At 37.5% G+C, this 13,330-nt stretch overlaps 1 protein-coding gene and 1 pseudogene across 1 annotated transcript; both read left to right on the plus strand.

Moving 5' to 3' along the window:
* The first annotated feature begins 3,696 nt into the window (after nucleotides 1-3,696).
* LOC121781470 (glutathione S-transferase T2-like) lies at nucleotides 3,697-4,695 on the plus strand. The gene has a single exon (XM_042179206.1). It carries the CDS (start codon nucleotides 3,697-3,699, stop codon nucleotides 4,693-4,695), a length of 999 nt encoding a protein of 332 aa, XP_042035140.1.
* A 757-nt stretch (nucleotides 4,696-5,452) lies between these two features.
* On the plus strand, nucleotides 5,453-6,808 carry LOC121781471 (annotated as a pseudogene).
* Nucleotides 6,809-13,330: the final 6,522 nt, after the last annotated feature.

Raw genomic sequence — 13,330 nt, forward strand, 5'->3', positions numbered from 1 at the left:
CAAATTGTCTATCTTCTACTAAAACTCAATTACTATTTGGAAAACCGAAAGATTCGAAGATTTTTTTAAAACAAATAACTTTGAAAATAAAGAAACTACTAATTGCAATAAATCACAGAGATAAAAGTATAGAGATAAGGGGAATTCCAGGGATGTGCTTTCACAATTATGGTTATACAAATTCCAACCACAACATCCTAGCACAGTTCTTACTTTGATAGAACGAGTCACCTAGTTTATGCTCATGCGATGCAAACGTTGATTATAAACATTAGGGTTGTCAATCCTAAATACGTAACTCCTAGAAGCTCCTAAGACTCTTATAATGTCTTCACTCTCAATTAAACCGTTTTAAAGGAAGCTAATTGTAGTGTCTATTAAGTGGATCTAACTCGCCAACCCCCTCTCACGATTATGTAGCAAGTTATATTAAATAATCACCGAATGTGTCACTCAGATGTGAAGTATTATGGAACAACTTAAGGAAGAAAGAAAGTAAGAACAAACAGATATTAAATAGAAATAGGAATTGTATAAACCAATAAAAGTTACTAACACATCCCTAGAATCCTACGAGTTTAGTAACATGATAGAATAAACTAAAACATACATTGAATGGAAGACAATGAAAACATAAGAACTAAAGCAAATAAAGGTTGAATCCTTGTAGCCGTGATGATCTTGAATCCTATTCAACTCCTTGCACAATGAAGCTCTCTAACTTTTGAACTCTGGAAGTATTTTGCAAAGAGAAGATCTTTTTTTGTGATGAAGCTTTGGGGGCTATTTATAGGGGAGAAATCGCCCCTTCTCATATAAGGAAAAGGGTTGCAAAATATAGTAAATCTTGGGAAGAAGGTAGGGCAAATCTGCTCGCCGCTTTTTCCTGGCGGGCCGCTGTACCTTGGCCAGCGGTCGCCATGAGTTGATCCGTCTGACCTTTGGCTGGCGGTCGTTGCACTTGTTTCAGCGGTCGCCATCCATTATCCCGTAACTCTCTGGACTCTCGGTAGCGGTCGCCACGCGTTCTCCAGCGGTCGCTGGACGTGTCTTGACTTCATGCACAACCCCGGAGCGGGCCGCTATTGGCTTAGCGGTCGTTGGGCGCCAGCGGTCGCCGACAATGTTACAGCGGACCGCTGGACATGCAGAACAGCTCCATATTTCCAACTTCGGGTTTTGATTCCCTTTTTAGGCTCAAATATGCACATTTCTCACAAAATATGTCAAAATACCAAAATAGACAAAATATGCAAATAATGGACATGTAATGTGACTTAGACATTAAAAACGGATCAAAAGATGGCCTTAAAACCGTGCAAAATCCGAGCGTATCAATCACTCTCCTGTCTTTTCTTTCACTCAACACAAACTTCTCCTGTCTTTTCTTTCACTCAACAGTTTTGAACTGTTTTGGTTTGTGTTGTGTGACTGTACGGCAACTTCCTGCTTCCATTTCGTTTCCTCAACGATTCTTCGGTATTTTACTTTTTTAAGATCAAAGTGGTCCTAAACATATGACGATTTTATGATTTTGAGGCAGAACATTATCTTTTGAATTATTTCATCCCTTACATTTGAAAATGGTCGGATTTAGTCTATTTTGGACGGCACCATTTAAAATTAACAGTCAACTATTGTTTAAACTAAATTAGAGGTTTAATTAGAATATTTAATATTTTTCTTAAAGACAATCTCTCTCTCTCTCAACACTCTATTCTCTCCTTCTCTAAACACCATCTTCTTCCCCTTCCACTCCACGTCTCCACCACCCTCCTCAGCCGTCGGTCCTGCTCACCAAGTTCGTATCAATTTATGATGCTGCTGCTTCTCCCGGTGTTCAATTCGCCTCCCCTGATCCTCCAATCCAACCATGTAATTCCCCACCTCCGCTCGAATCATCTCCTACATTACTCCTATCGATTCCCCGCTTAAGGGAGCATAATTAACCCCTGCTTGCTTACTGTTGCATCGGTTAAATAGGCGACGACGGAAATTGTACAAAATTAGGTTGAATTTAGGGTAATGAGTTGGTGAGTTAGTGTTGTGATTAACGGAGTCGATCCCGGGGAGTGAAAGGCTAAGACTTGTGGGCAGATCGGCGAGCGAAGAGCTAGTGTAGGCAGAGGGTCTAGGTAGGGCGAAATAGGTTATGGAGACGGAGCCGGCGCTGACAGATCTCTTCAAGGGAGGAGCCGTCGTCTTCGGTGAAAGAGGAACACCTGCGCTTGAGGGTGGAATTCCAGTGGTTTTTTATGGTGTTGTCGGTGCGCCGGAAAGGAGGCAGGCAATGGTGGCCCATTAGTTGATGAAGCGGGCGTGGGCGCTGTGACGCCCCGATTTTTCCTATTTCTTTTAAGTTTGTTTTTGGATGACCGTCAAACTTTTAGTCTGATATCGTTTCATTTTATTTTGAGAGTATATGGATTTTTTAGAAGTCCAAATTATTAATTATTTATTCTAGTCAAGCAGTCAAATTTTGGTCAAATATTTTTTCTCCCAAATCCCATTACCAAACGATTTCCCCATATCTCCACTCCCTAAAATCTCTCTAACACCAAATCCATCAACATCTATCAGGTTTGCCTATAAATATCCCACATTCACGATCCTTTCAAACCTGTTGCAGTTCTTTTCTTCCCTTCCTCCAAAAGTGTGAAAGAGAAACTAAGAAAGTTGTGATCTGCTTGTGCAAATTTTCTTCCTCCCAAAGGTATTTTCTTTTCTTCAATTCCATGGCATAATTGCACAATCACGGTAGCTCACTCACAGAAAATAATACAACACTTAGGAACCCTTCTGAGAGACCCTTTCATGTTCAAGCTCCGATCTTTAGTGCAGTAGAAGATTTAGTGTCCCAATTCTTTTGAGTAACTCTGAATTTAAATAAGTTGGTTGAATAAAAGTTAAATAAAAGGTTTAGAATGGGGGAAAGGGGATGGGACTTACCGGTTGTGCGAGCAGTGCTGCTCGGCGACGAAGAAGCGGTGACGGCTGCGAATTGCAGCGGCTGCTAGTACAAGCAGCGAGCAAGAGGGAGGTGGACACTCTGTTCCTGACTTTGGATGAAAATTTGGGGAGGGAGAGAATCTGTTTTAGGGGTTTTTGTGTCTACTTGGATATAGAGACAAGAACTTGAGCTTGGTATTGAGGGAATTGTTGTGGTGAATTTGTGGAAGAATGGTGGAGGGAGAGAGACGTGAGATTGAGAGAGAGAGGGAGTTGTTTTGGGTTGATGAAGAAGACGTATTTGGAGGCTGGGAATTTTAATAAAATTGATGTGTTCTTTTTGAGATAAAAAAGGAGAGAGAGATGTTAGACCACCTTTATCGGTCATTGGAGGTCGACCTCCACGTGGTATTACAATAAGTCTCTCTCTCTCCTTGACCCATGTCTCTCTCTCTCCTCAAACCAACCGACGGGTCTCCCTTCTCATTTAACCATTCAGCCAATGAGGTTGTGCCAAATGGCACAATTTCATTGGCTGATATTATTATTTTTAATAATTAATATATCTTTAATATATTATATTAAAAAATTATAAAATTTATACCAAAATTCATAATTTTTCTTCCTCTGTAAATAGAGACCACATTTGCTATAGTTTTGCACACAAAAAAATATCATCTTTTCTCCTCCTATAATCCTTATTGTTTAGTAGAATTTCATATTTTCTAGTTTCCCTTGTTGCTAGCTATGGAGGATGATGAGGATATTATATTCTCCGATTCCCAAAACTTCAACCCTTCCCAAAATATTAACCCTTCTCAAGATTATTTCCCTAGCTTTGATGATTTTCCGAATTCTGAGCAATTTCAAAGTTCATTTCAAAATCAACATTCAAGCCAAGCCATATCACAAACAAAGAATGCTGTAAACACCCCACATGGTTGGAGTGAGCAAGAAGACATGGCATTAATGTCTGCTTGGTGTTTCGTGAGCACGAATGCAGTTGTTGGCACCAACCAAACTAGTAACCATCTATGGCAAAATGTTCTGTTTCTATATGAGCAGACAAGAAAAGAAAATCCAAGCATTGGTGAAGAAAGAAGTTTGGAGTCATTGAAACAGCGCTACAAACGACTCAACGCAAATGTCTCAAAATGGGTTGGGGCATACAAAAAAGCGCATGATCGAGCTACGAGTGGCCAGTCTAAAGAGGACATTGAGAAAGCCGCTCAACAATTGTATGGTAAGAGCAAATTTTCTCACCATAAGGTGTTTGAGGAGGTGATGAGACTCAATCCCAAGTGGGAATTGAAATTGAATAGCACTGGTTCAACGCGTTTCCAGCCAGATGAAGATAGTCTTGAAGAAAGTCGTGGGAGCTCAAAAAGGTCAAGGACTAGTGAGGAAGGAGGACCTCAAATCGACTCCACTCCTGAGAGTCGTTCTTCAACATTGCAACGTCCTATTGGAAGAGATCAAGCTAAGGCTAAGGCTAAAAGAAAAGGCAAAGAAGTTGCAACACCATCATATACAATTCCTAATGATTTCACTGCAGCACTGCGTGAAATGAGAGTCACGCGTGAAAGGGAATGTGATATTCAGGAACGGAAGCTCAAAGCAGCAAGTGATATTCAGGAACGGTACATCAAGGCAGCTATCCTTACTCCGCTGATGGCTAGGAGGGACTTAACTCCAGAAGAAGAAGATCTGAAACGCAATCTCATTGTAGAATTGTTTGGGAAGTGATCGTACTTTATATGTTTTCAATGTATGTTTATTAGTATGTAATTTCAACTTCTGTTGCTTAGTATGTAATCTTCAATTACCATTGCTTATTATGTAATCTTTAATTTCTGTTGCTTATCATGTAACCTTTAATTTTTGTTGCTTATGTAACTTTCAATTAAAGCATGAGTAGATGAATTGTGCTCACAAGTGGTGGAAGAATCCAATGACAACCCATGTGATTAAGAAAATCAAAGTATGACTATAGAACAAATCATTTCTATCACAAGTGGTGGAATCCAATGAAATCCCATGTGATCATGAAAATCAAAGTATGACTACATGACAACTCCTTTATATCACAAGTGGTGGTGGAGTATAATGACAACCCATGTGATCACGAAAATCAAAGTATGACTACATGACAACTCATTTATATCACAAGTGGTGGTGGAGTATAATGACAACCCATGTGATCACGAAAATCAAAGTATGACTACATGACAACTCATTGATATCACAAGTGTTGGTGGTGGAATCCAATGACATCCCATGTGATCACGAAAATCAAAGTATGACTACATGACAAATTATAGTAGTGGAATCCTATGCTCAACAAATTGTAGTAGTGGAATCCTATGAAGAAAGTTATGCCATGTGCTCACAAATGGTAGTAGTGGAATCCTATGCTTAACAAATTGCTTCTATATATTTACCTATATGCTTCAATAAAAATACACAAATCTTCTCACGATTATTGATCCAACTCCCCCTAAAAATGTCATCAAGTTTTAATTTTGAAGCTTTCGATCTGCTTGAAGACAATGAATGGGAAGAAAAAATTGTTGAACAAAATCAGCAATTAGATCAACTAATCGAGGATATTGCTATTTGGCCAACAACCTTGCCTTCACCACCTGCAACCCAGACAGCTAGAGCTAAAAGGAGATACATTGAAAGGAAACGCGAAGAGGGTCATGATACTATTTTCGAGCAGTACTTTGCTGAAGATCCAATCTATCCTCTAGATTTTTTTTGAACAAGGTATCGCATGCGAAAACCTTTGTTCAAAAAAATAATGAATAAGCTCATCGACACCGACAACTTTTTTGTGCAAAAGCGTGATGCTACTGGTCGACTTGGTATGTCTGCAATTTAGAAATGTACAGCAGCGATGAGGATGTTGGCCCACGGGGTAGCAGCCGACTTGCACGATGAATATTTGAGAATGAGCGCACAACTCATTCGCAAATCTCTCATCAAGTTCGTTGAAGGTGTAATTTCTAACTTCGGCAATGAGTACTTGCGAAAGCCCAACGAAGAAGACTTGGCAAGACTTCTGCATATTGGAGAACAACGTGGGTTTCCAGGCATGTTGGGTAGTATTGACTGCATGCATTGGGAATGGAAGAATTGTCCCACTTCATGGGCTGGACAATATGCCGGAAGAAGCGGGAGTCCGACAATCATCTTGGAAGCAGTAGCATCTCAAGATCTGTGGATATGGCATGCCTTTTTTGGAACTCCAGGTTCGAGAAATGATATTAACGTGCTTGATCAATCTCCTGTTTTTGATGATATTTTGGAAGGTCGAGCACCGAAGGTCAATTACATAGTAAATGGTCACGAAAAAAATATTGGATATTATCTCACTGATGGCATATATCCTCAATGGGCGGCATTTGTCAAATCTATCCCAGGTCCACAAACGATGAAGCACAAGTTGTTTGCTCAACATCAAGAGTCCGCGCGAAAAGATGTTGAGCGAGCTTTTGGTGTCTTGCAAGCTCGTTTTGCTTTTATCAAATGTCCATGTCTTATTTGGGATCGTGATATTATGGGAAAAATAATGATTGCTTGCATAATCTTGCACAATATGATAGTGGAAGATGAAAGAAGCACGTATTCGAACTATTGTGATCCAGCAGAATTTATTCAAGATCGACTTGGACAAAGTAGTCGTGAGAATGGAGATGGAGATGTGAATAATGATTTCATATATTCTACGAATAGGATTGCGAGTCTAGCGTCTTACATGAAAAATAAAGCCCAGCTTCAAAACAGAGAAGCTCACAAAGCTCTGCTAAACGATTTGGTAGAGCATATATGGGCAAATTTCGGCAATTGCAATTGAATGTCTAGTTTTCATCTTATGTATGAGCACCAATGATGTATTTTCAATTTCGTATTTCCATGATTGTAATTTATGTTTTTTATTTGTTTGTTTTTATAATTTTTAGTTTGTCTTTTATTACGTTTTTCTATAAATTTACAATAATAAGTATTTCATGTAATAATAATAGTTATAAAAATAATTTAAAAATAAATATATAATAGTGTGGTTGGGTGGTCATTGATAAACCATGAAAATATGTGTGGTTGGGTTGGGTGAATATTAATGATGTGGAGGAGATAGAAATGAATTAAATATTGAAAAAGTGGATGGTTGGGTTGGGTTGGGGGGTTGCTGATAAACATGGTCTTAGGGAGACGAGGTTGACTATGTACTGGTTTTTAATCTTTATTGTATGCTTTTGGGCCAATACTTGTTTTGAGCAAATTGGAATTTAATTGAGAAAAAAAGGAATTTTTGTTGGGTAAGGAGTATATACGTTTATGGCTGGGAGTATACTTTTAAATACTTATCTTGTCATTTTTGTGCATATATGTGTATTGACGTGGGAGCATAATTCGTTTACTCCTTTCGTTGATTAAATGCTATAGCTACTTAATTGGTAAGGCCTTGGGCTAATTTTATTTATTCGTAAGTTGGATCCATATATAATCAATTAGTAAATGGAGGTTCGGGTACTGGACGGCTCTAATTTTTAAAAGAATCTAAATTTTGGCGTGTTGAGAATTCTAAATAGTGGGATTATTTTGGTTTAGTGTTGATCGAGAGATTAAATATTTTGGGGACTTTTGTGTTTAATTGATGAATTCGTCTTATTATATAAAGTTTTCTCTACGAAGGAATGAAGGATAATGCGAGCACACCCACGTCATAGGATGCATGCATCGTTTTTAAATTAATTTATTTTGCAAAATCTAATTTTAACATAATCATATTGTGTTAAAAATGGTGAACTTTTGCACTGCGTTTGTGGTTGTAGCAGAAAGTGATTGAGGAGTTAAGCGTTTGAGGTGGGCTTTCTAACTAAGTATTTTGTGGGCTTTCTTTTTAAATAAGGACTATGTCCTAAGTATTTTTATGTGAAAAATGATGTAAATATTTCTCATGCCGTGTTTTGTTTTATCTATGGAACCTATCTGATGTGGCTTTTGCCATCAATGGATAATCGAATTCGGGTCTGTCTAGGGAGTGAGTCCCTATTCAGGCTAGTGTACACCTATGGAGATCGTGCGCTATCTCTTCGAGTTGGCCGGTCTAGTGACTCTGAATGTGGCCACATTCCTTGTCATCAATGGATCAGATATGGTAGACAGCTATGGGAAAATGGTTGATCAACCGAATTTTACAATGGAAATTATTTTAGTGTCTTGGGCGATTTCTAAAATTAAAACCCCAAGGTCACTCAATGGTGGCATGATAAATACTTTTTATAAAATGTTTTCGGCATGAGTCCACTGAGTGCATCAAGCACTCAGCCATGCATTTCTTTTTAAAAATGTGCAGGTTGAGCGTTACGGGTGCGGTGGGTGTTGAGCAAGACCGTTGAAGAAATTTAAGTGTCTAGAATGTGTCATGTTTTCACACGTGGCATATTCCTTCTCTCAAATGCTTCCGCTGAGTAGTTGTCTTTCTTTTTGAGTTGTTGATTGTTGAGATACTCTGATTTTATTCGAGTTATTCCCATTTGTTTTGAGTTATGGTCGAGTTGTGTTGTTTTCCCCTTTCTTCCCCGCTTCTTTAATCCTCCTCTAGTCGCGATCAACCGTCTTTTCTATCATTAGAAAATGCGGGCGTGGCAAAGTGGTATCAGAGCAATTTTTCTTTCCGCTCTGGACCCGAGAGTCTTTTTCAGTCTTAGTCTAGACTTGTTTCGCTAGACTAAAATAATAAATAAAATAATAATTGTGTATTGAAGGCTCAACATCCCGCTTCGCCACGCTCAACCGAGAAAGAGGTAACATGTTTTTTTTTAAAATGTTTTTATGAGAATGTTTTCAAGGAAGAACATGAGAAACTATGGTTTTGAAAACAATGTATGTTTTACAATGGGATAGAGGAGCTATGGTTATGAAAACAAAGTATGTTTTACAATGAGATAGAGGAGCTATGGTTATGAAAAAAATATTGTTTATTTTTCTACGAGAAGATGAAAATCTATGGTGATAGAAAGATGTATGCTATGCAATGGGACTTGTCTTTTATGAAAGGATTTGATTAATGGAAAATGTTGTGTTTATGAATTGTTCGAAAATTCTTGAGTTTCGAGAAAAATAGTTTTAACTTTTTCGTTTGGAGAATTGAGCTATGGAAGTGTGATGATATTTATGTTATGAGGTGCAGAGTATGATGCGTTATTCTATGGAGTGTTTTATACGAATGATGAAAGTTGATGCGAAAGTACGTTTTAGTTTTGAGTCAAAACTTTTACTTTAAAAGTGAGATGTGGAAATTTTTGAGGAAAGTGTGAAAGTGTAAAGAAAATTTTGTTTCAAAAGTTTTGAATATAAATGTGAAGTTCGAAAGTTTTTTGCTACGGGATGTGAAAATATTGTGTGTTTATCATGTGGTATGAATGACGTTAATTGTGGTAGATGTTGAGATGTGAGATGATGAAGTATGTTGCGAACATAGAGTGCTTATGTTCTAGGCTAGAATGGGTACGCGCGAACCGTAGTTTTAAGTTGAAATAATCTAACACTTTTCCCGAGTGACAAAAACGAATGAGAATCTGAAAGTGTGGGGCGAACCCCTAATTTGTCATGGCACGACGAGGCAAGGAGATCGAGAGTGCAAATGGAGGACGATTGTCACGACCGCCCTTACTAAGGAATAAAGACGGGGAAATTGTGACTAGGGAATGGACTAAGGAGCGGGGAAGAAGAAGGGAAAAACAATGAAAATCAACATCTTAAACAAAGCTTCAAAAGAAAAGTTTTAATCGATTAAACAATTAAGCAGCAGATTAATATCTCAAGGTAATTAATGTCATAAAGTAGTGTAGAGCAAAACGAAAGACTTTATCAAGAACGATTCGAAACAAGGCAGCGGAATAAAGGTGTCTAGAGAGTCATAGGGAGACGCCTATGTATGAAGATACGACGCATCCGGAATTTCTTAAGGCTCGACTCAACATCAGCCGCAATATCATCGCTCAACCTGCACATAAAGAAAACATATGCAGGGCTGAGTACTTAACATACTCAGTGGACACATGCCAAAATATTTGATAAAAGTTATGTCATTCATACTATAGTGAACTCGAGTTTTAACACTTTAGAAAAGAAGATCATCGAGTATCACAAAACATTTTCGTAGACTGGCCCGTCAAAACAATCTCTTCACTTTCTCATCAATCAAACAATCACATCCTCTTACCATAGTGCGACGAAAGTGTGGCCACACTATTCGCCCACGAGACCGGCCGGCTAGCAAGGACGGCTCCCGATCCTACCTGTGTACACAACCTGAGATAGGGTTTGCTGCCCTACTCAGACCCGAATTCGTTTCACACATAGCCCTATAGCCTAACGGAGCAAGCTCAAACGAACTAGGCATCAGGAAACAATCTCAACATAAAAAACAATCATGGCATGACATAACACTTTAAACCACCCTTATATCTCCAATATCATAATTTTGAAACGTAAAAGAGTTTTAGTAAAGAAAGCCCACCTCGATTGCTTACAAACACGGTTCACAACTTTATTGAAATCCTTGCTCTTCGTACCCACGTACGCACAACAACCCTTATTAACATCATAACCACATAATACAACACAATCAGTTTTCTATCAACACATTACTCATGCATGCCCTATCGTTCCTTTCATCGTTTTCTCATATTGTTCATCCCAACGTTCACCATCATAAACGATACGAACCCTTTGGCATACATCAACGTGAAACGCATAATCACATCATAGGATAAGTTCTTACTCACACATGTATCATGTATTTCATTCAAAACTTGTCAACAAGACTATTTCAATCAAGACATGAATCTGGCAGAACATTGCAGTCGTTTCGTAAAAATCATTAAAAATCCATCCAATATCATTTGAAGCTAAAATTTAGTCACCACATAGTAGGCACATCAAGGTTCATCCAGTTAAAAATACACACCAAAATCACATCTTTAGGTCGGTCAAAAACAAAAACGAAACTCACTGGACGAGAATACAAATTCTGACAGGACTGCGCAGTTCAATTGAAAAATTTGTTAAAAATTCATCTTTTGTCAAAAGAGGCTGAAACTTTGACACAAAACAGAAGACGCTTAAATTTCACTCAGTTAAAAATTCGTGCCAAAATAAGATCGTTTGGTCGGCCAAACACCCGTCAGAACCTACTGTCTGGACACCACAGTTTTCATGCTCAACATTTACAAACTAGGGTTTGTCTATCATTCATCCACACATACATATTCATGCTTTCAACACATATTCCCACTTCAAAAACGACATCACAACCATGTTCTCCTATTTACACATAGCATTCACCAATGAATCATCCACAAACTCACACACACACATACATACACGCACATACACATACTTTCTCATGCAAACATCCTTCCCAACCGATTAATTTTTAGATCTACGATTTCTACACTCAGTATATGCATGAGGGGATCAAGAAACATGGATTCAATCGTAGATGGAGAAAGATGAATCAAAGTATACCTTTCTCTTGAAAACAATCGGTAGGAATGACGAATGATGTGATTCTTCGATGAATCTTGAATTTCAACTCCACAATGATGCAAGAACAAGGAATTGGTGAAGGATTGGTGGAGAAGGAGAGGAAGAGAGAGACGTGTGGTATGGAGAGAAGAGGGAGGTGAAAATATGAGGGCTAGGGTTAGGGTTCTTTTAATTTATAGTCTAGGATAAATCCCACAATAAAGCAATTAAAATTGTGGAAGAATAAAATAGAGGTCAATGAATAAATCCCACCACTAAAAGGAAAATAGGCGTGTAGTATGTGGGGAGTAATTTTCGAAAATTGCTATTTAATTAGCATAGATATTTATTTGGTATTTACTTGGAGAGAAAGATACTCACAAAAATAGTTAAAAAGATATTGAGTATCTCATAAATAAGGTAACAAAATAATTCAAGCATCTCCAAGTGGGGAAATAAAAAGGGGCGTGTATAATGGGAAAAATCAAGGAAAAATACTTAAATCCTCAAATCAAATAGGAAGATTTAAATTTGGTAATTTCTTGTAGGAAAAGACTCTCACAAAATAGGTAAGAAATAAATTAATCCCACAAGTAATTGAAAGGCATATGGGCGAAAACTATGAGGTTTTAGGGAAAGAAAGAATCAAATCCTAATTAACATAGGATATGGAGAGATTTGGCAAGATATGATAAGATTTAGTTGGACTTTAATTCAAGGAAAGAGATAAATAAGATACCAATTAAATCTACAAAAATAATTCCCTCTCCTAATTAATAGGAGATTTCGAAAATCTCAAGGGATGGCCAAGGGGTCGAAAATCATGTAGAATAGCATAGGGATAATTTGGTTTGGATTTAATTTGGATAAATATCCCAAAGTAATTAATTAAATCCAAGAAATAAAGTATTATTTCCAATAAATAGGAGGACCGAAAATTTCAAATAAAATGGCTAGAATGATTATGCATTATCCCATTTAAGTTAATTCATACATTGGAAGCTTAATCACATTAACTCACATAACTCACAAGTCCAGAGCATTTGTCCTAGCGGCAAAGAGCTTAGACATTATTGTATGAGGTGTCGAGTTCGAGCCCTCTTAACATCAATTGTAATACATCAATTGTAATTTCCTCCTTTCTATGGGAGTTAAAAAAAACTCACATAACTCACAACAACTAATTTCACATAATTAACTCAAACACATAGAGACTCAATTTCCACAAAAGAAATTCTCATTCAACATCCACATTAATTAAAATAAAATAAGCCATCAAATAAAAATAATTAAAAATTCACAAGCTCGGTGCGAACCATTCGAAGAACGTAAGCAAATTTCGGGACGAAATTTTTGTTAAGATGGGTAGATTAAAACGCCCCGATTTTTCTTATTTCTTTTAAGTTAGTTTTTGGATGACCGTCAAACTTTTAGTCGGATATCGTTTCGTTTTATTTTGAGAGTTTATGGATTTTTTTTAGAAGTCCAAAATATTAATTATTTATTCTAGTCAAGCAGTCAAATTTTGGTCAAATATTTTTCTCCCAAAATCCCATTACCAAACGATTTTCCCATATCTCCGCTCCCTAAAATCTCTCCAATACCAAATCCATCAATATCTATCAGATTTGCATATAAATATCCCACATTCACGATCCTTTCAAACCTGCTGCAGTTCTTTTCTTCCTTTCCTCCAAAAGTGTGAAAGAGAAACCAAGAAAGTATGCTTGTGCAAATTTTCTTCCTCCCAAAGGTATTTTCTTTTCTTCAATTCCATGACATAATTGCACAATCACGGTAGCTCACTCACAGAAAATAATACAACACTTAGGAACCCTTC

Source organism: Salvia splendens, chromosome 20 (genome assembly GCF_004379255.2).
Source record: "Salvia splendens isolate huo1 chromosome 20, SspV2, whole genome shotgun sequence".
Classification (NCBI taxonomy): Eukaryota; Viridiplantae; Streptophyta; class Magnoliopsida; order Lamiales; family Lamiaceae; genus Salvia; species Salvia splendens.

Bases quoted from the DNA above. Each gene is read 5' to 3' on its own strand.
- LOC121781470 (XM_042179206.1), top strand. From the start codon at position 3,697: ATGGAGGATGATGAGGATATTATATTCTCCGATTCCCAAAACTTCAAC.